Source organism: Anastrepha obliqua, chromosome 4, assembly GCF_027943255.1.
Source record: "Anastrepha obliqua isolate idAnaObli1 chromosome 4, idAnaObli1_1.0, whole genome shotgun sequence".
Taxonomy (NCBI): Eukaryota; Metazoa; Arthropoda; class Insecta; order Diptera; family Tephritidae; genus Anastrepha; species Anastrepha obliqua.
Genome location: NC_072895.1, coordinates 37667435 through 37687391, shown reverse-complemented (window position 1 = coordinate 37687391; position 19957 = coordinate 37667435). Strand labels below are relative to the sequence as shown.

Below are 19957 nucleotides of genomic sequence, written 5' to 3'. Positions count from 1 at the left end.
AATATTTTCTCAGAATACTCAGGCATTCCAGACACCAAAAATTTATATTTCTTATTTGATTAACTTCAGGTCATTTTGTTGGAAGAATCGTGGTCGGATCTGTTTTTACTCAACGCTATTCAATGGTGTATTCCCTTAGACCCAACCGGCTGTACTTTATTCTCAGTTTCCGAACACTGCAACAACTATGATAGCAATCCGGATAGTGAGAACTGCGTTTCCAAGGAGGAGGTAAGTGCCGATATTTATTTAACTCCATACAAAAGTGAAAAAAAAAAATTTGTTTTTAATTAAAATAATTTTAAAAATGGCGCTGAAGTTGATCCACAAAAACCAAAAAAAGTATAAATCCGTATGAATGTAGCTATGTCCCGTACTAGGCGCGGTTTTGAATTTGACACTCTTAAATTCGGGTTTTTTCAGTTTTTTAATCAAAAAATACGAAATAATAATATGATTCTAGTACGGGCGATAGCCATTGATGTTGTGAGTAGTTTTGTTGAATATTTTTTGTGTTTAATAGTTTTTTTTTTTGACAACACCAGGCCGAAAAAAGTCGTTTCGAGAAAAATGAATTTAAAGTTTGAGGTACAGGAGTGCGCGGACCCCTCTCTACCTAGTTAATGGGCTGTAGAAGCTATAATATTGGGAATTTCCGTATGAAAATGTCACAGTATATTCTTAAGATACTATACTTTCGAAATATTGGAAAAACAAAAAATCCTTATTTTGAAATTTCTAGACCACCTGGCCCCCTTAAGTAAAGGGTTGACTACTTACAGTTTCCGCGTTGCGTTTTTTTAGTAAGCCATCTTCTCGGGTGCGTTCGGTAATCAGCTGACTTATATACATACATACAATTTGTTAAATTCTTAGAACAGTCATTCAAAAGCAGATTATCAGTTTTAGTCGAAGGTCGTCCCTCACCGTTTCAATATTTTCACCACATCCACCAGGAAAAACTGTCATCCAATATATTACGTAAATGTGTTTTCATAAAGCAGATGTTATAGCGAAGATCACTAAAGTATCGCCTAGCTTTGATACCTAAATTAGCAATGAATATAATATTTTACTTATATAATACTGAATAAAAATAAGTTCATTATTTTCTCGGTAGATGGCTGTAGTGATCGATATCTCGTAAAGTATCGATCAAACAATTTAAAGTTTATGCTCGTTGTCAAAGTGACATTTCACACTAAAAAGTCTTTTGCTGTTTTTTGTTTGTTTCATTCCCTTGTGAGCTACAGGGCGTTAGCAATAGAAGTCAACAAAGTAGAAATTCGGTACATTTTACAGTTTTTCTTTGATAAAGGCGAAATTGTGTGTGGTGTTTATGGTGTCGATACTGTAATAGTTTCGCCGATTCCGTTCAGGCAGTTTTGATGGCAGAAAATATCCATAAAAACACAGAAATAATCAAATTTGACCGGCATGTTAGTAGTCGTAGCATCGCCCAGAAGCTAAAGATCGACCATAAAACAGTTTCAAACCATTTGCGCCAAAAAATAAATAAAAATAATGGATTTCTTTTTCCCCAAACAATATTTTGTTTTCTTATAAGATTCTGCTAGCTTTAATTTTTTATTTACTATAACACAGGGAAAAATACCAATGCTTTTATTTTCTAAGAACACCGTTATAGATGTATACGTCATATAACCAGAAAACTAATATTGACGTGGAATATTTTCAGGTAGCTGCCAGTGTACGAACACTGCACGAAATTTTTTACAAATATAAGGCAGTTTTAGTCGATCCTGCGGAATTTGCTTGCATGAAGGCGATAGTTTTATTCCGACCCGAGACCAGAGGGCTTAAGGATCCCGTGCAAATAGAAAACCTTCAAGATCAAGCGCATGTAAGTACTTACGTTGTGGCTAAATACTTATGTATGTTTGTATGTTCATATGAAAATGAGGCTTCCATAGCTAAAAATCATCATATGCAAGTGCTTGTAAAGGGTGATCAGATTGGAAATGCTTAGTGCTACAGGCCTTTTTTGACAGGTCACGTGTGACTACTGTCGAACTAAATACATAATTTTTTCGCTATTCATTGGCATTTCATCATGGAAAGACTTTCTCAACAACGTTTACAAATCGTACAACTGTTTTACGAAAATCGACGATCTGTGAAAAGTGTTCATCGCGCTCAGGCCAATTCATGATGTACTATACAGCGATGAGGCCTATTTTTGGTTTAATGACTGGGCATCGTCAATAAGCCAAATTGCCATATTTGAGGTGAAGAACAACCCGAAGTCATTCAAGAAGAGCCAAGAACCATTGAAAACAATCGCTTAGTGCGATCTATGTGCTGGCGAAATCATCGAACCATATTTCTTCAAGAAGCTAGCGTCAATGTATATTAGCAGTGAATGGCGAACGTGATAAATGACTTTTTGATGTCGGAAATTGAAGCCTGTGATCTCCACAACATTTGGTTCCAACGCTATTTCCCATACAGCCCATGAAACAATTAATTTAGTGCGTCGTCGTTTCGGTAAGCAATTTATCTGTCGTCTCGGACCATCGGATTGGCCACCAAGATCGTGTGATATCCCACCTTTAGAATTTTATTTGTGGAGATATGTAAAGTCGAAATGCTTTGTGGATAAACCAACTTGGATTGAGGCATTGAAAACCAACATTACTAAAGTTATTCATGAGATACCGACCGAATCCCTCCAGCGAGTCATTCAAAATTGATGTTTATGTATGACCGATTTACGGCGAAGTTGTAGGCAACATTTTAAAGTAATTATCTTCAAAAAATAAATGTCATGAATGGTTCCGCACAAAAATAATAAAGATTGCCCAATCAATTTGAGTTTTCGTTGTTTTATTTCCATTTAAAATCCGATACTTCTAAATTGATCACCCTTTATAAAGTATGAAAGTATGAAGTATGTGCGCCGAATGGTTTTTGTTGTAGTATAATCTATAACTTTTCTTTTATACTTTACAGGTGATGCTGTCTCAACATACCAAATCACAGTTTCTTACCCAAATCGCCCGATTCGGTCGTCTCCTTCTGATACTGCCCCTTCTACGAACTGTGAACTCGCATAAAATCGAATTAATCTATTTTCAACGTACAATTGGAAATACACCAATGGAGAAAGTGCTTTGCGATATGTATAAGAACTGAACATTTGGTTAAATTAATTGGTTAATGCCCTTGAACTATTTGTATGTGTATAGAATGAACACCTATACATACATATGTACACGTATTACATGTATGTGTAGCCGAGTCTGCAGTAAAAATTGAGATATTCTAATTGAGTTATCAAATGAACTACATAGAGTAAAACCTGCCAGAGTCAGAACTGCACATGACAGAATTTTTGCTGCCTTAATTAGACAAGTTTCCTGCTGTTCAGCCCTTTGGGCAAAATATATAAAATTAGTACAAAGCTATGTTTTAATACAAATGTTTTGAAACTAAGATTAAAAACTATGTACTCGTGTACTTACATATATAATAAAGGGTTTTTTTTAGAGGTTAGGTTTTCAAGTTGGCACTACTTTTTTCGTAGATGGTCTTTTTGACAGCTGTCACTTGATTTATGCTCAGTTTGGTTTGCCATTTCATAATGAATAGACTTACACCTGAACAACGTTTGCAAATCGTGCAAATTTATTACGAAAACAATGGTTCGGTTCGCGCGACGCATCACAAGAAAATTTTGTTCAGCGATGAAGCTCACTTTTGGTTGAATGGGTATGTTATTGCTGACATACGGCCCCAATTGCTGCAAAAAGTGGTCGAAAATTGGGCCTCTCGGCTGGAGTTTATTCGAGCCAGCCGCGGCGGCCACTTGCCCGAAATCATTTTTAAAACATAATGGCAAACCCTTATCTTTCAATAATAAAGCTAAATTCTTGGCCATAACATTAAATTATATACGTTTTATTTCATCTTGAAAACCTAACCTCTAAAAAAACACCCTTTATATAGGTATGTGCTTTTTCGATAATTCTCGACGACTGCCGAATTTCAATATTCGTAACAGCTAAAATGTTATTGGAGTAACCTCTGACTATACACTATACTATGTATGGTACATGTGTATGTGTATAAAATTAAACGTTACATGAAACCCAGCAAGAAGAGTGCCGGTCACGTTACCCATCACGTAACCTGCAAGCGTGCCCGTTAACCGGTCACTAACCGCGCCCCTTTACAATCACGTTGTTAAAAGCGTTGGGAAAATCGTGCCAAAAACTTTGTGTACGTGTGATTTTCTATCCCTTTCATACATATGGATTCGTTTGCCAGTGCCAGTTTCATATAAACGTAGCGACGAACAAAATAACTTTTAGGCCAACGCCGGCAGCACAGCGCGATAGCCTAGTGGCTAGCAATGTGGGCTTCCGATCCAAAATCCTTGGTTCGAATCACAAAAAAAAAAATTTTTTTTATACATTTATTTTATTTTGTTTTATGATATGTTTATGAGGAGAATTTTTTCATGGCAGAAATACACTCGGTGTTTTGCCATTGCCTGCTGATGGGCGACCGCTATCAGAAAAATGTTTTTATTAATTTTGCTTTCACCGAGATTCGAACTGACGTTCTCTCTGTGAATTCTGAATAGTAGTCACGCACCAACACATTCGGCTACGGCGTTTGTTTACTTTGACTGATGCAAAAATGAGGAAAAATATTTGAATGAAGTTTGCTTACTGCTTACACATTTGCCAAAGGTTGACAATTTGATTCTCGGCCTACTTTGATATCAAAAAGAGAGAAAAGATATCTTTTTGACTTATTGCTTTGACAGCCACTTGCCGTTCTTTTTGTTTTTTTCTATTGATGCAAAAATGAGAAAAAATATATGAATGAAGTTTGCTTACTGCTTACACATTTTCCAAAGGTGACGGAGAATCAAAAAAAAGTCGATTGTGTTAGAGTTTCGGGGACGCCCCAGCAAAACCTGCGTGCATATGTGTTTGTAACATATAAAAAAGTGTAATTGTGTTAGAGTTTCGGTCACGCAGGTTTTGCTGGGAAGCGAGTCCACATAAGGCGACTTCGTTATAGCAGCAGATTTGCTGTTGCTGTTGTAGCAGCATAAACATTCCCCATATGATATGACTCCGGGTCATTCCGTTAACGTAGAATCGACTGTCGGGCGGAATGTAGCTGATTTGTCTTTTTCTTGGTATTTGCTCATTGGGATGGCAAAGTGTCCTGCATCTTTGTTGTTGCCTTATTTGTTTGTTACATTTTCATTGAAATTTCGGCATTCGAATTACCAAATTGCAAAGACAAAATACACCTAAATTAGCTTGTTGCTCCAGCGAAGTCACCTTTTATGAACGTACGCAACCTGGCAATATCTAATTATATAAGTAAATATGTATGTACATATATACTCATGGCATGATTAAAAGGTGGCTTCAGCAGTACGGACTAAAAGTGTATTCCTCTGGTTTTCTGGTTGTGGTGAACGGGGCAGAATTTCAAAGTGATGTTTCTCAGTTTGAGTGCAAGAGGTAGAATAATTTTAATTTTATTTAGAATATCGCCACTATGAAATCGAAATGAAATAAATTAAATTAATTGTACCTATGAGTAAATATTTTTGAAATGGATCAACATTTTTTAGAAGGTGTAGCAATTTTTGTGGAATCAATTGTTTCTTGTTCACAATGAAAAAATACAAATTTGAGAAACTATCGAAATTCGAATTACATATTTTGGAAGTTATAACTTTTGACCTATTTTTGAAATCGTTTGAATTTTATTCAGTTTCTCGCGATTAGTAATATATTACCATTGTTAATAATTTTTAAACAGTTGAAAATTATAATGTTTTCCCCCATTTATATTTCTTACTTTGCCATAAATTTTGTTTTTAGCGAAAAATGTTGGCCCACTTCACAAATTTTTACTCATATGAAATTTTTCATTGTATTGTATTATTTTTTGTTTCTTAAAATAAACCAATTTAATGAAGGACACCGGTATGCTTAAAAACAAAGCAACATTAAAATAGCTAAATAATGAAACAAAGACTGCACTCCATCACAAACAGCAAATTCACCACAATTCGATGCCTTGAAGCTGTCAATATAAAGTTTTAAAATGTTTTCAAATTAATGCAAATAGTTTCATTAGGACTTATAGAATTTTTAATAAGTGCATTGATCATTCAAAAAGCAACACAGCTCACTAAAATATGAATCAATATCATTTCAATAAGCTAAATTATTTCTATAAGGCAGCCGAAGAAAAATTAAGCAACGTATTTATTACGCCATGACAGCGGTCAATTTGTATATAAGTACATCTACACTATCCGCGAAAAATATAGCACCTCAACATTTTGAACTCTTTTAACTTATTTTTCTTTTTTTTAATGTTCAATATTTAACATAAAATTAAAGGGTAGTTAAGTTTCAAGGGCCGGTGTTGATTTTGAATAAAATACAAGTTTTTTAAGAAATTATTGTAATTTCTCTTTATTATGATAATATTGGTATGGCCCAATTATGTATGAAACAAAATATCGGGCAAATGGCCGCTGCGGCCTTGGCGGCACATCTCCATCCGATGGTCCAAATTTTCGATGACGGTGAGGCATAATTGAGGTTCTATGCCGTTAATGTGCCGAATTATCTCATCCTCTAGCTCTCGAATTGTTGCTGGGTTATCGACATACACCTTTTCTTTCAAATAACCCCAAAGAAGGAAGTCCAACGGTGTCGTTGACGTTTAAGTGTGGTTCACATTCAGCATCGGCTCTTGAAATTTAACCACCCTTTATAAAAATCCAAATTTCAAACGTAGCTAGAAAATCCCTTTGTTGCGCGTTTTTCTCATATACTTAACAATCCACGAAATTTTTTTATATGAAAAAAATTATATAAAATCAACGAGAACTTTGAGCAAATTCAAACTTGCACTTTACTAATATTTAACGGGCTATAAAATTGCGCATCCACATTTTTTTTTAGTTTCTGATAAAAAATTTTAAAGTTTTGTCGAATTTTTATACATCTTTTACAAAGTATAAAACTTGGATTAATATGGGCTTTACTAAAAGATGGCGCAAAATTAATCGTCTTATTTTGTTTTTGAATAACTTTTTATTTATTTATAATACAAAAAATGATCTAGAGTGATGGTAATCCTTATATTTCAGCTGTATAGTTCACACGTGTCAAATATGATTGACGTACGACGCCATTTGCAAAAATATTTTACAATGGGGTGATTATTGTTGCGCCATCCTGTATGTAATAAACTTTATTCTTGTAAAAAATAATTTAAATTAAAAAATAACGCTTGCCAAATGTTGAGGTACTATATTTTTTTCGCATACATAATTGAGAGGTTAAATAGTTCGTTTTAAACAACGTATCAAATGTCAAGACAAAAGTTAATGACAGAAACTGAAAACAACTAAAAAAAGATATTCTGGTATTGCCAAGTTGGACTTGTATATAAAAAACCACTTCTCTGAATTTTTTGTACGTGATTTGAGAGGAAATATTGAAAGAAAGAACTGCAAAATCTGCTCCGACTATCGCAGGTTTGCGCTCTGACCGGTTTTACTGTAATTTTATATCAATTCCTTTACTGTTAAATCTGAGGCAATCCGATATTCTGCAGGCAAGTAGAGGCATCTATTCATGTGCATATATCCTTATTATTAATGAGGAATAAGTATAGATGGGATTTCAGTGTATTGAGTTAAAGAACTTCATCCAAAAATGTACATACATACGTGTGTTATTTCCATTTTTATATAAATAATTAACAATTACAACATCATTTCAGAGAAGTAATTAGTTAACCAACGCCTTACCAAAGATTTTATTATATTTACATACTTGTACTATAAGCCATTTGGCAGTTGAAAAAATTGCATATTTAGTTGTGTTGTCATATTTTAAGTTTTCAAATACATAAATAAAGTAATTTCTCTTTTACGATGTACATACTATCAATAACATACACGTTTTTCTGATATGGAATGAGTTCTCTCAGGCCCGGAACAGATTTGCAGCGGGACAGCGGATAACGGAATCATCATCCACTTCCATCGGAAAATTTAGTCGGTAGTAGTGAAATATTTTCGTTTGTTATATTTTTGTGAAGCAACTAGATGAAGCTCATTTTTTCCAAAAAAAAAAAAAACTTCTTTCTAAATTATTGATAATTTTCTGGGTTTCTTGTGCAAATCGAGTATTATTTGCTTGTTATTTGCCTGCTGTTGCTTGTAAGCAAATAAATTGTCATTAAGTAATCAGAAACGCAACCCCGTGTCTTCACCACGTCGAAAAAAATGAATCAATTATTTTGCCACCGTAAAAATAACCGACAGGAAGAAATCTGTCCTCGACGGAATTCTGTGCTATTTAGTGCTATTAAATGTGTTCTAATTTTGACAGCGGGTACCCGTCAACCCGTTACCCGCTGTTTATTTCATAATTTTGTCAGTAAAAGATAGGCCGCAGACAACAAATACGGGTATTAGCTTCCCTGATACTAAAAATTAATTAATTATTTAAAAAAAATTTAAATTGCTATTTCTCAAACTGCTCCGAAATAACAAAACAATTAACGAAATTCCGAACGTGTTGGCGCAAACTAGCATCCTAACTAACATCTCAGGAAAAAGAACGAGAAATTTGGAAAATTGTAAGTTTGATATAAAATTTATAGGCTTGTAATTCATATTATAACACATGAGCTGGAAAGTCCTCAAAGAAAACACGTTTTTTTTGTTCAAGATTAACTTTATTCATCAACGTAATTTTCATGAGGAACAACACTATCATTCCAGCGCCGCTCTAATAATTCAATACCCCTCTGTAGAATGATTTATCTTTTGCCTCAAAATAGGCATAATTTTCGAGCGAAATTTCTTAAAGGTGAGCATTTTCTTAGGTCTACGAACACCCAGTTGCTGTTGCTGCCAGTTGCTGCGAGCCAAATCTGACGAATACGTTGGATGTGGGAGCAATTCGAAGTTCAATTCATTTACTTTAGTTTTGCCATTGTTTTGATTGACTTGCGACATGGTGCGTTGTCTTGAAAGTGAGCAAACGCGGCACCCACTTTGAACAGAGCTTTCTCATAGTCAAATGTTCATGCAATATAAAGCCAACACCTTCGTTTGATATCTTTACGATGTCAACTAACTCACGCAACTTCACTTTTCGATCGTTCAAAACGATTTTGTGGATTTGTTGGATGTTCTTTGGACGTCCACTGCGTTGTGCGTCATCGGCATCTTTAGGACCACGTTTGAAGTCAACAAACCATTGTTTGGTTATTATTTCTGATGGAGCGGAGTTCTCATAACACTTTTCAAGGTATTGCTTCGCTTGAAAGGTATTTTTCCCCATCAAGAAGCAGTGTAAAATTAAAACACGAAATGGAAACAATGGCTCAATTGTTTTACAGAATAGCGTCACTCTTAGCACAGTAACTCACAAACTAATGCATAGAATATCATGAAATTTTAACAGCTGGTGCTATCCATTTCAATTCAACCGGGCTATTCGGGTCACGTCCTTCGATTTCGATGTAACTGAAATATGTTGCTCTCTGGTCAAAATAATGATACACGTATTTTTTTTGTTCGTCCGAAAAATTTTTTTTTCAAGATTTATCGGCAAGAATTTTTTCTTTTAAATGCTCATAACTTTGTCAAAAATGAACCGATTTTAATGATTCTGGGCTCAAAATGATCGTCTTTACTTACACAAGCGATTTCATGTAGAAACAATTGCAAAAAAGTAGTTAAACATTTTTATTTTGCAAAAAACAAAAAGTGCGAAACAGGGTTTTTACTCAAAAATTCATTACTCAAAAACAACTCATTTTATTTACTGATCATTCAGCTCAATTGAAATTTGAGGTGTCCTCTTGATTTGGAAAAAGTTAAAAAAAAAATACACTTTTTGAAAATTGAATTTCGAAAAAATTTGGATCTTTTTTGTTTTTTGCAAAATAAAAAATTTTCAACTACTTTTTTGCAATTGTTTCTACAAGAAGTCGCTCGTGCAAGTAATGACGATCATTTTGAACCCAGAATCATTAAAATTGGTTCATTTTTGACAAAGTTATGAGCATTTAAAAAAAAAATTTTCTTATATATTATAATTAAAAAAAATCGATTATGAGCCGAAAAACAAAATTGCCGATAAATCTTGAAACAAATTTTTTTCGGGCGAACAAACAAAATACGTGTCTCATTATTTTGACCAGAGAGCAACATATTTGAGTTACATCGAAATCGAAGAACATGACCCGAATAGTCCGGTTGATTTGAAATGGAGAGCATCAGCTGTGTTTTTAACGTTGTACTAACTATGGCGGCCACCGTAGCCGAACGGCTTTGTGCGTGATTACCATTCGGAATTCAGAGAGAACGTAAGTTCGAATCTCGATGAAAATGAAGAAAAAGTTTTTTCTAATAGCGGTCGCCCCTCGGCAGACAATGACAAACCTCCGAGTGTATTTCTGCCACGAAAAAGCGTCTCATAAAAAAATATCTGCCGTTCGGAGCCGGCTTGAAACTGTAGGAAGTGAATAAGAACTGAAAAGAGGTGAAGGCAATAAAACTAGTGCCATCTATGTGTTAGGCCCGCGACTTTTTAGCCAATGCATTATACATATACAGGGTGGCTGATGAATTTTGCTACATTAAGAAACTTAAATAACTTTTTTTTAGTGTATGGAATTCATTTATTTATTTTTTCAAGTTGAAGGTCATTAAATTTTATTAAATGTAGCTTAACTAGTTTTAAAAATAATTGAATTTAAATGCCCCCATGCTCGTTGACACAAGTGTGGCATCTTAGTAAAAAGTTGTTCATTGCTGCTTTGAGAGTTGCGACAGGAATAGCCGCAATTGTTGCCCGAATGGATTGTTTTAGTTCATCCAAATTTGTTGGCTTTGTTTTATAAACTTCTTGTTTACATAAACTTCACAAGAAAAAGTCAGGTGCAGTAAGGTCAGGCGACCTGGGGGGCCAACGAAATTCGGAGTTTCTTGAAATCAGTTCATTGGGAAATTTTCGTCGCAACTCTGTCATAACAGTCTGGGCTATGTGAGACGTTGCCCCATCTTGTTGAAACCACACAGAGTTGAAAGGAATTCTCTTTCGGCGTAGTTCTGGATAGAAAAATTCTTTCAGCATTTTCAAATAACGGTCTCCAGCAACCGTAACGGTGTGACCATTTTCTTCAAAAAAATACGGCCCGACAATACAGCGTGAAGAAACCGCACACCACACTGTCACGCGAAGAGGATGCAATTCCGTCTCGTGGAGTATCTGTGGGTTAGAAGTACTCCATATTCGACAATTTTGTTTGTTCAAATTGCCGTTTAAATCGAAATGGGCCTCATCAGACATGAAAAGGCAGTTTAACATGTTTTGGTCTTCTTCCACCATTTGCAGGATCTTCTGGCAAAATTCCAAGCGAATCGGCAAGTCTGCTGCATTCAGTTTGTCAACCATTTGAATTTTGTAGGGAAATAAGTCTAAATCTTTGTGCATTATTGTTTGCAAAGACTGTCGGCTGACACCAAGTTGAGCAGATAAGCTTCTTGTTGAAACCCTTGGATTGCTTTGTATAGCTGCAGCTACAGCAGCGATCGTTTCCTCCGTCCGAACTGGTGGGTTTCGATGATAAGGCCTTCTTGCGACTGTTCCTTGCTCAGCAAAATTATTCACCAGTCTCATTATGGTCCATCTGCTCGGGGGATCGCCGCCAAACATCCGCCTGTACTCTCTCTGTACCAAAACTACGGACTCCAGTGCGTGATAGCGGCGGACTATCCAAATTCTTGTTTGCGTGTCCCAGTTATCCATTTTAATAAATTTTAAAGATCAATCTGCAAATTAAAACAAAAATGGAACAGATAACTTAAAAAGAAAAAAAGTTATTCAATTTTTTTTTGGTAGCGGCTTTCATCAGCCACCCTGTATATACTATAAAATAAATGCTGTGCTCATCATATTGTTCCAGAATTTTAATGCTGCAATGATTGTTTTGAGCCTTTCTAGTTCATCACTTTAAAATTTTGCTTGCTTTCCATTCACAATAGGTATTAACTGTACTTTTTCGGCAGTGTTGCCATCGGAAATTCTCCTTATTTGCTTAAATTACCGGGATACAGTATATTAGTTGATCCGCATTAGTTGCACTTAATACCTGAGATAATTCCGAATTATGTCGTTAATCCCGAATAACGCCATCGTCTGTCTATGTTATTAGTGTAATCACTTGCCGAATGTTTGTTTGTATATACATACTTATCCAAATATTGCAGCTGTCTAGTTCACAAGTGTCAAATATCATTGACGAACCATGCCGTACCGATGCCATTTGTAAAAATTATAACATCTTCCGATAGGTTTATTAATTTTGTGCTACCTATTCAACCAAAGTTCCAAATGTTGTACCAAATTCATAAAAATTTAAGGATGATCAAAAAGTTAGCATACAAATGTTCAACTTTTTAATCAAAATCCTTAGAAAATGTCTCGGTGTTTAGTTTTATAGCCCATTAAATTTTGGTAAAGTATGTACACGAATGCAGTTGAAAATATTTTTTTACCTACTATTTAGCGCAGTTTCTTCCATATAAAAGACTTCCGAACATGTGCTGTAGTATCAAATCAATCAGTAACAGTTAAATTCGCGGTGCCACGCACATAAATATATGTATATATGCATGATTATATCATATACTATGGAATAGATCTTAATTATAGAAAACTTGGAACTATTAGTTAAACTGTTGTTTTCGTTTGAAATGTCGGCGAACATAAAAATCATTTATTGTAAATATTATATATGTACGTGTAAGTATATATAGAAGGGCTAGAGGTATTATTTTGTTTGTATGTAATTATAAATATATTACATAAATAAAGATACACACATTTGTGAATTGCGAGTGCACATATATTAGATCATTTCTCAATTGATGATTTTCTACAAATGCCTCAATAATTTAAAATTTCAAACTCTGAGTACAGCATTCAAATAAATAACAAAACAACCAGCTGATAAAACACCAAGAACGTAGCAAAGGTTAAAATTAATAAATCGAATTTTTTAATAATCGTTATTAAGTTTGTTTGTACGTCTTTATTACATCCTGTAGTCACGAGCCATTTAAAAATGTACAATTTTAAATCCGTCCGAAATTTCTCATTATATTTTTCTCGTGTCAGAGTTCATGAGTGGTTTACACGTTTCAGAGATGGTTGTGAGGTCATAAATGACAATGAACATACAGGCCGCCCAAAACTCCTTGAAAATTCCGTAAATTTATCAAAAATGAACCGAAATTGTCGTTGAAATTCATGGAATCGGAGTTGATTATCTCAAAAATATCGATGTATCGCATTTTAACAGATAATTTGGGGTTACGAAAGATCTGTGCACGTTTCATTCCGCACAAGTTAACTGAGGACCAAAAATTGCTCAGAATTTAGCATTCGAAAGACCGCATTAAAGAGGCGAAAAAAGACGAGAACTTCCTTTACAACATTGTAACTGGTGAGAAAACGACGTCTTTCCAACATGAATCTAAAACTAAGCGTCAAAGTGCCGAATGGAAGGTCCCAGACGAGTCACCACCCGAAAAATCGTGTTTGGAGAAGTCAAAAATCAAGTCGATGCTGATTTGTTTTTACGATTCCAAGGGAATCATCCACAAAGAGTTCGTGCCAACGGGCCAAATCGTCAATGCAATTTTCTATCTAGGCATTTTAAGCGTTTGTTGCATCACATTCGTCGAATTCGCCCTGAATACCGCGAAGGAAGAATCTGGCGCTTATTGCATGATAATGCACCGATGAGGGGTGACTCCATCCACTCCACTCTTGTGACTGATTTTTTGACTAGAAATCGCATTTTAACCATCAATCACTGTGACTTCTACCTATTCGGAAAATTGCATTTGGCCATAAAAGGAATATGTTTTGCGTCCGTAGAGGCCATCCAAAAGGCTTGTACCGACATCCTGAAGGACATCCCGGTCAATGACCTGAAACACTCTTTCGTAAAGCTTTCATTTGAATGATAACCGTTAAAAAGAAAATAAGGACTCAATTAGCATTTCAACCTGGAAATAATAATAGGGACAAATAAATAATAATCACAAATCGAAGCAAATTTCAAATGTTTAAATTTGCATATATCAAATTTAGTGTTCAGTTGAAGATCCTTTTTTTATAAATTCCTGACATCTTCGAGACATGGAGTTGACTAGGTTGGCACAAATTTTCTAAAGAGTACCATGCTTCCTAATGTTTGTGCATAGCTCGTGTTTTTTCCACTCCTGTCCACCAATTGATTTCTTTAAGCATTCTAAGTGGACTGCAAAATAAAGTTCCGCTTATTTACTATTTTCAACTAATGTTTTGGGTCGTTATTATGTAAAAGTTCCTATTTAAGAGGCTCCTCTTTACTGAGCAACATTACCGTAAAAAGTATATTGAGATAATCTGTAAAACACATTTTGTCCTGTATCAAATAATTTGGCCCAACCTCTGCCACCGGAAAGCAGTCCCATACCATTATTGATACGTTTTCCTCTTCTTTCGCTCCCTTTATGCCTGATTTAAAAGTATTACGAAATATTTTTTTTAAGCATTCCATTTTATTCGCTATTCCATGAATCGTTTTTATCCAATTTTCTAAATTTTTCAATGGCTTTCTTTTCAACTTCCGAGCAATGTCTTGAGCGTCCCATTTTGTATAAATATTTCTAATATATTAACTCCAACTTTATGTACTAATCGCAATAAACGTCACATAAAAAATCTTCGATTTAATTTTTAATTGTTTTTATCGCATAAACTAAAAAACTGATTTTGTACCTATCATTTTTTCCACTGAAAATTGGGTACAACACCTCAAAGCACGTTTTTTGAAAAATGCGCGGATAACTGCGTTTTGAAAATGTTTGAAATAAATGTACTGTTCGATAATACAGGTTCATAGTTGTTTTCCATAAAACAGGACTTAGGCAGACATAATTATCCTACCAGCAAAAGAAATGAAAGGAATGTCCCTATTATTGGTATTTAAATACATACATAACTAATTTTTCAATAGACAAACCTTAAGACGTTTCATTGCAGAAATCTATTCCAGCCAATTTGTGAAAAATGCTGCACATCGCTTTCAAGGCATGAAAACAAATCCACTCACAGATGTCTGGACCGTTGTTGCCTCAAAAAACTGAAAAAAACAAGGAAAGCTCAAAATCGATGTGGATTTCACACGGAAGGAGCACGATTTAAAAGTCCAAGAAATAGAGTTTGGCATAAAGACGCTGAAATTACAAATGCAGGTTAAGAAAAAGGAATTATTAATAGTTTTTGTATAAAATAAATCTAAATTAAATTAGCCATAGAACATTTCTTGGAAGATTATTATTTTTTTTTTTCTAATTTTGTGATGAAGAAAAAGCCCATTAAGTAAATGAGTTGGCGCCATGAAATGTGCGCCGTTTTAGAATTCACCAATATGTGAGTGAAAAAAGAAGATATGTACCTGTTTGTATGTATGTGAATTATCAAACGAAAATACTAAATTAAAAATTAAATAAATTTATTCACTGAAGGGGTTATATACAGTTAGAATTTTCAAAAAATCGATTTTTTTTTTCTTAATGTATGTACATATATTTAAGCATACACACAGAAAATTTAACATCGTTCCGGTGAATATTTTCGAAGTTACACGCAAATTTGAAAAGGCTTTTCAGAGTGATTGTAAAGTGCTTTTCAAATTTTAAACGCGTTTTTCTCAAAATGGTGTTTTCAAAATCGGTGACCGACATTACTCGAAAACGGCTAAACCAATTAGTCTCAAATTTTAACACGAGCTTCTTAAATACAATATATTTTTTAGTAATTAATCGAAGATTTTTTCTCAACGATAAATATTTTTTTTATGAACAATTTAAGGCCGATATTTTGAACAAAAATTGTTTTTTTTTTTTTGAGAAGATGCCATTTAAAAACAAAAATTATTTTGCTTATTCCTTCGATTAATTACTAGATTTCCCTCTATTTGTGGAACAACATTAAGACGCACGCAACAAATATGAGGAGGTGCTCGGCCAAACACGCAAAAGGGGTGCGCCGATCCAATTATATATATATATACATATACAACATTACTTTAACGAAATCTGTTTGGTTTTCGAATTTCAGAGAATCCAGTTCAGAGATATAGTGGTCACCGCAAAACGTCTTTTTTGAGAGGACTCCGGGAGCTTAGCTGTAGCTCCTTTCCAAATAAATATTTTTACTAATACTAAGTCTTAAAATTCATATAAAAGATAACATATAGTAATAAGTTTTCTCAGAAAAAATTCTTTTTTTCGGCCTTTTAACTGTATATAACCCCTGCAATTAACTTTTCTGTGCCTTGTGACTGGCACCGCGAAGTCCACAGCAGCACCTCTCAGTCAAATTCGTTGCCATTGTGACAGGGCTTTAAGTTAGCGAAAGTTGGAAAATAAAAACTTATGTGTGTGCCAACCCAGCTGGTAGAAACTGTTTAAAACTATGCAAACTTTTTTTCTTTTTATGAGATAAATTATAAAGCAATGCCATCCTCAATTAAAGCGATGGCTATAAGGGTCTTTTAATTTTCCTCCTTAAAAATTTCTGCTAACCATTTTATGTTTTTCTTTTCGAAATTTACTTATATAAATTTAAATAATCGGTTGTTTAAAAATGTTCCCTCATGCAGTATTTTTCTTTTGGCCAGCGTTGATAAATGCAGGCATATTAATATCTAAATAAGAACAATTACTACCTAAATTTTATAAAATACTTACGTTTAACGCAACTTTATTATGCTCAGGTCAAAGAATATTTCATGCCAACCATTTAAATTTTGCTTGTCTGTTTCGTATGGCAGTTATCTACACTAATGACTTCAAGAAGTATTGTTAAACGGTCAAAGAGCGTGTAAGTCTTTATTTCTAGGCGGTTTCTGTGGTCGTACAATAAATTTTGCTTTAAATAAATATGTTCAATGTACGTATGTATGTACATATGTTTGTAATTTAGTGTATATAGTAGTAGTGGTGTAGTATAATCCATTTAAATAAAGCAAAACCTCTTCGGAATAAAAATTAAATCAGTGCAACTTCTGTGGCAATACTTACATTTTTTGTTTTAGATGAGTAATTCATTTTTAGCTGTCTCAATTGTACTGCTGGAGCACCGCTATTTGAGAAATCTTGCAGCATATATTTACCAAAAGCTGCACTCTTAGACTCCTAACATCAGGGAGGAAGATATAGGTGAGTATCAGGAATTTTAATGAATATATCACCTCACCGAAGATGCTTTATCAAAATCCACTATTGCAATGAAGAGTCTTGACGAATTGCAAATGTAAACAACTCTTATAAGCGAAAAAAAATTATTTTAATTAAAATGAAAAACATTGAAATACATGTATTTAACAAGCTTTTTTGATTCAATCGATTTATAAATCTTACTTCAAAAGATTTGTTGGTGTGTATGTTTGAAATTTTTCACGGAGACGGCACTCACTTAAGTGGAGGGAAAGATTTAGTATAATGTAACACGCTTTGAAAAAAAAGGCTATAAAGGGTGGATAGGGGGGTGTATCCCTACCTTAAAACTGAAAACCGCACCTTCCGGAGGGTTATAGTTTAATTTAATTTATTGTTAAAGCTGTGTAATTTAACGAAAAGTTGATGGTGACAGGCACCTCAAATAAGAACGATGTTCGCATGGAGAGACATTCACTGAACGGTTGTTTGTAAATCTATAGTATTTTTTGCTTTAGTTTGGAATTGAGAAAATTTAATTTTGGAGAAGGGTTTTGCAAATTTGTAGAATTTTTGCTTAGAACAATTCAGACCCGACCCATTAGGTTTCTTAACTATGTACGTATTTTTTTACAATTTTTACATGGAATACAAAAATTTGTTGCACGAATTTCGTAGCAGCAATCAATTCTTCGCTCGTTTCCTTATTCGGTTTGCATCTGTATGAATCGAATACACTATTTTTGAGCTAACATAACAACAAGTCATCCATAGATAATTAGATGTGAAACTTATTCATTTTGAGAGAGAGCGCGCCCATGAAGACGTTTCAAAACTTGGCAGCACTCACACATTATGGGATTTTGAACAGCTGATAGGCGAAATGGCAGACTGCCAGAAGAAACGCGCCAAAAATAACAGACGAAAACAGTTCGTTTTTGCTTAATGGAGAAATTACGTGTTGAAATGTTTATAATTGAAATGTAATAATTTGAATTTAAGTGAGTTTGTAGAATCAAAAGCTCGTTATATCCTTTTCGACTTCTACTTTTAATTAGTCTTATGTATGTAATATACATAATGTAATTTTATTGAAAACTGTGTGTTGGTTTATGTAAATTTGTATATACGTAAATATTCTATGGTTGAAAAGCGTAGGTAAGGGAACTGAATTTGTGTTTGAGATATTTTACAAAAATTAAAGGTAATCTGCTTCAACTTATTCTGTTCGTTGTTTGAGAATTTTTGGTTTTTGTTACCCACTTTCTGTGTTATATTAAAAAATCGCAATAAGTCATGTTTTTAATTATAACTTATGTTTTTCGGGTTCATAACTTTATTATTATTAAATTACTTATGTATATCAGTTTTAAATAATTTCATTTACACATAAATTTTTAAATTTTTGGCTTATTTATGTACATATTTCATACGGATTGTGCTTATTTTTAGTATATGTAGGTGTTTACGAGTGATATAAGGCTATTAGGCAACCGCACACTAAATACTAACCTCAATGGTGGTGTGGAAAATAAAAATTCCAGACCTTTGGTTCAAAAATACCCAATTCATGTTTCTACCGGTGTGGCAATATTGGAAAATGTTATAAAAAATGCACATTTTTCAGCGCTCTCACGAGAAAAAGAGTTTCACATCTAGTCATCTATGATAACAACAAGTCATCCTCAACTGCCATCCTCACCTTCTTCAAATATATCCCTTTCCTTTCATTTTACTTTCATGCCAATTCTTCCAATGCTTTGTTTAGCAGGTTCGCACTAAACTGCTATCACAACTGTCAGATATTGTACTGTCGTGCACTCATCGAACACGGCTACTAGAATAAAGGTGCATTCAAATTGATGCGGTAAAAAAAAAATAACGCAGGAATTACAATGGGCACCACGGTACGAGTGACTTTTCCGTTACAAAGTTTCATCTGTGCAGAAGGAGTTTTATCAAAACGACTAAATTAAAATAAATACGACTTTACAGGATTATTTGAAATTGTACGAGATAAGGATTTTCGGCACATTCAAAAAAATTATTTTCCAAATTTTTACTTACCAGAGAGACGTGCAACATAAATAAATCGAAATAGTCAAAAACTCCCTTTTTTGACTGATCCGATGTGGTTAACTCCCAGTCCGTAATTAAAAACCTACATTTTCCATACAAAATTTTTCCCCCAAAATATGAGATTATAAAATAATCCTAGATAATACCCATACGTTTTAGCATACAACCCGGGGTTTTCTGTGTAATAGATCGTTATTTTTATGCGTGTAAAGAAAAACGTAAAAGTAAAACCTAAATAAAATGTATGCCGATGAAGAAAATAAGTTTGTAGACATAATTATAATAAAATTTTTGTTAAATATTATTAATTATGCATTCATATAACAGAAAAAAAGCGTGTGTCCATAAACGTGTGTTCTCTTATTACTTATTATAAAATGTAATATCGAATTCCGAATGCGTATTGCTGCCATAAGTTTTCGAAACCTCAGTAAACGTCGTTTACGGATTTCCTCCAACTGTTTATTATTAGCAGCCGATTGCGCCATTAAATTAGCTATATCTTATCCTTGTATTTTCTTCATATCGTTAAAAATAATTAAACGAACCAAAAACACCAAA

General features: G+C 34.0%; 1 protein-coding gene across 1 annotated transcript in view; it reads left to right on the top strand.

Moving 5' to 3' along the window:
* LOC129244088 (photoreceptor-specific nuclear receptor) overlaps positions 1 to 3156 on the top strand; it is a 35955-nt gene extending 32799 nt beyond the window's left edge. The window contains exons 9-11 of the mRNA XM_054881704.1: positions 70 to 231; positions 1700 to 1864; positions 2974 to 3156. Coding sequence (XP_054737679.1) covers positions 70 to 231; positions 1700 to 1864; positions 2974 to 3156 — 510 coding nt within the window. The remainder of the gene's footprint in view (positions 1 to 69; positions 232 to 1699; positions 1865 to 2973) is intronic.
* The last annotated feature ends 16801 nt before the right edge of the window (positions 3157 to 19957 follow it).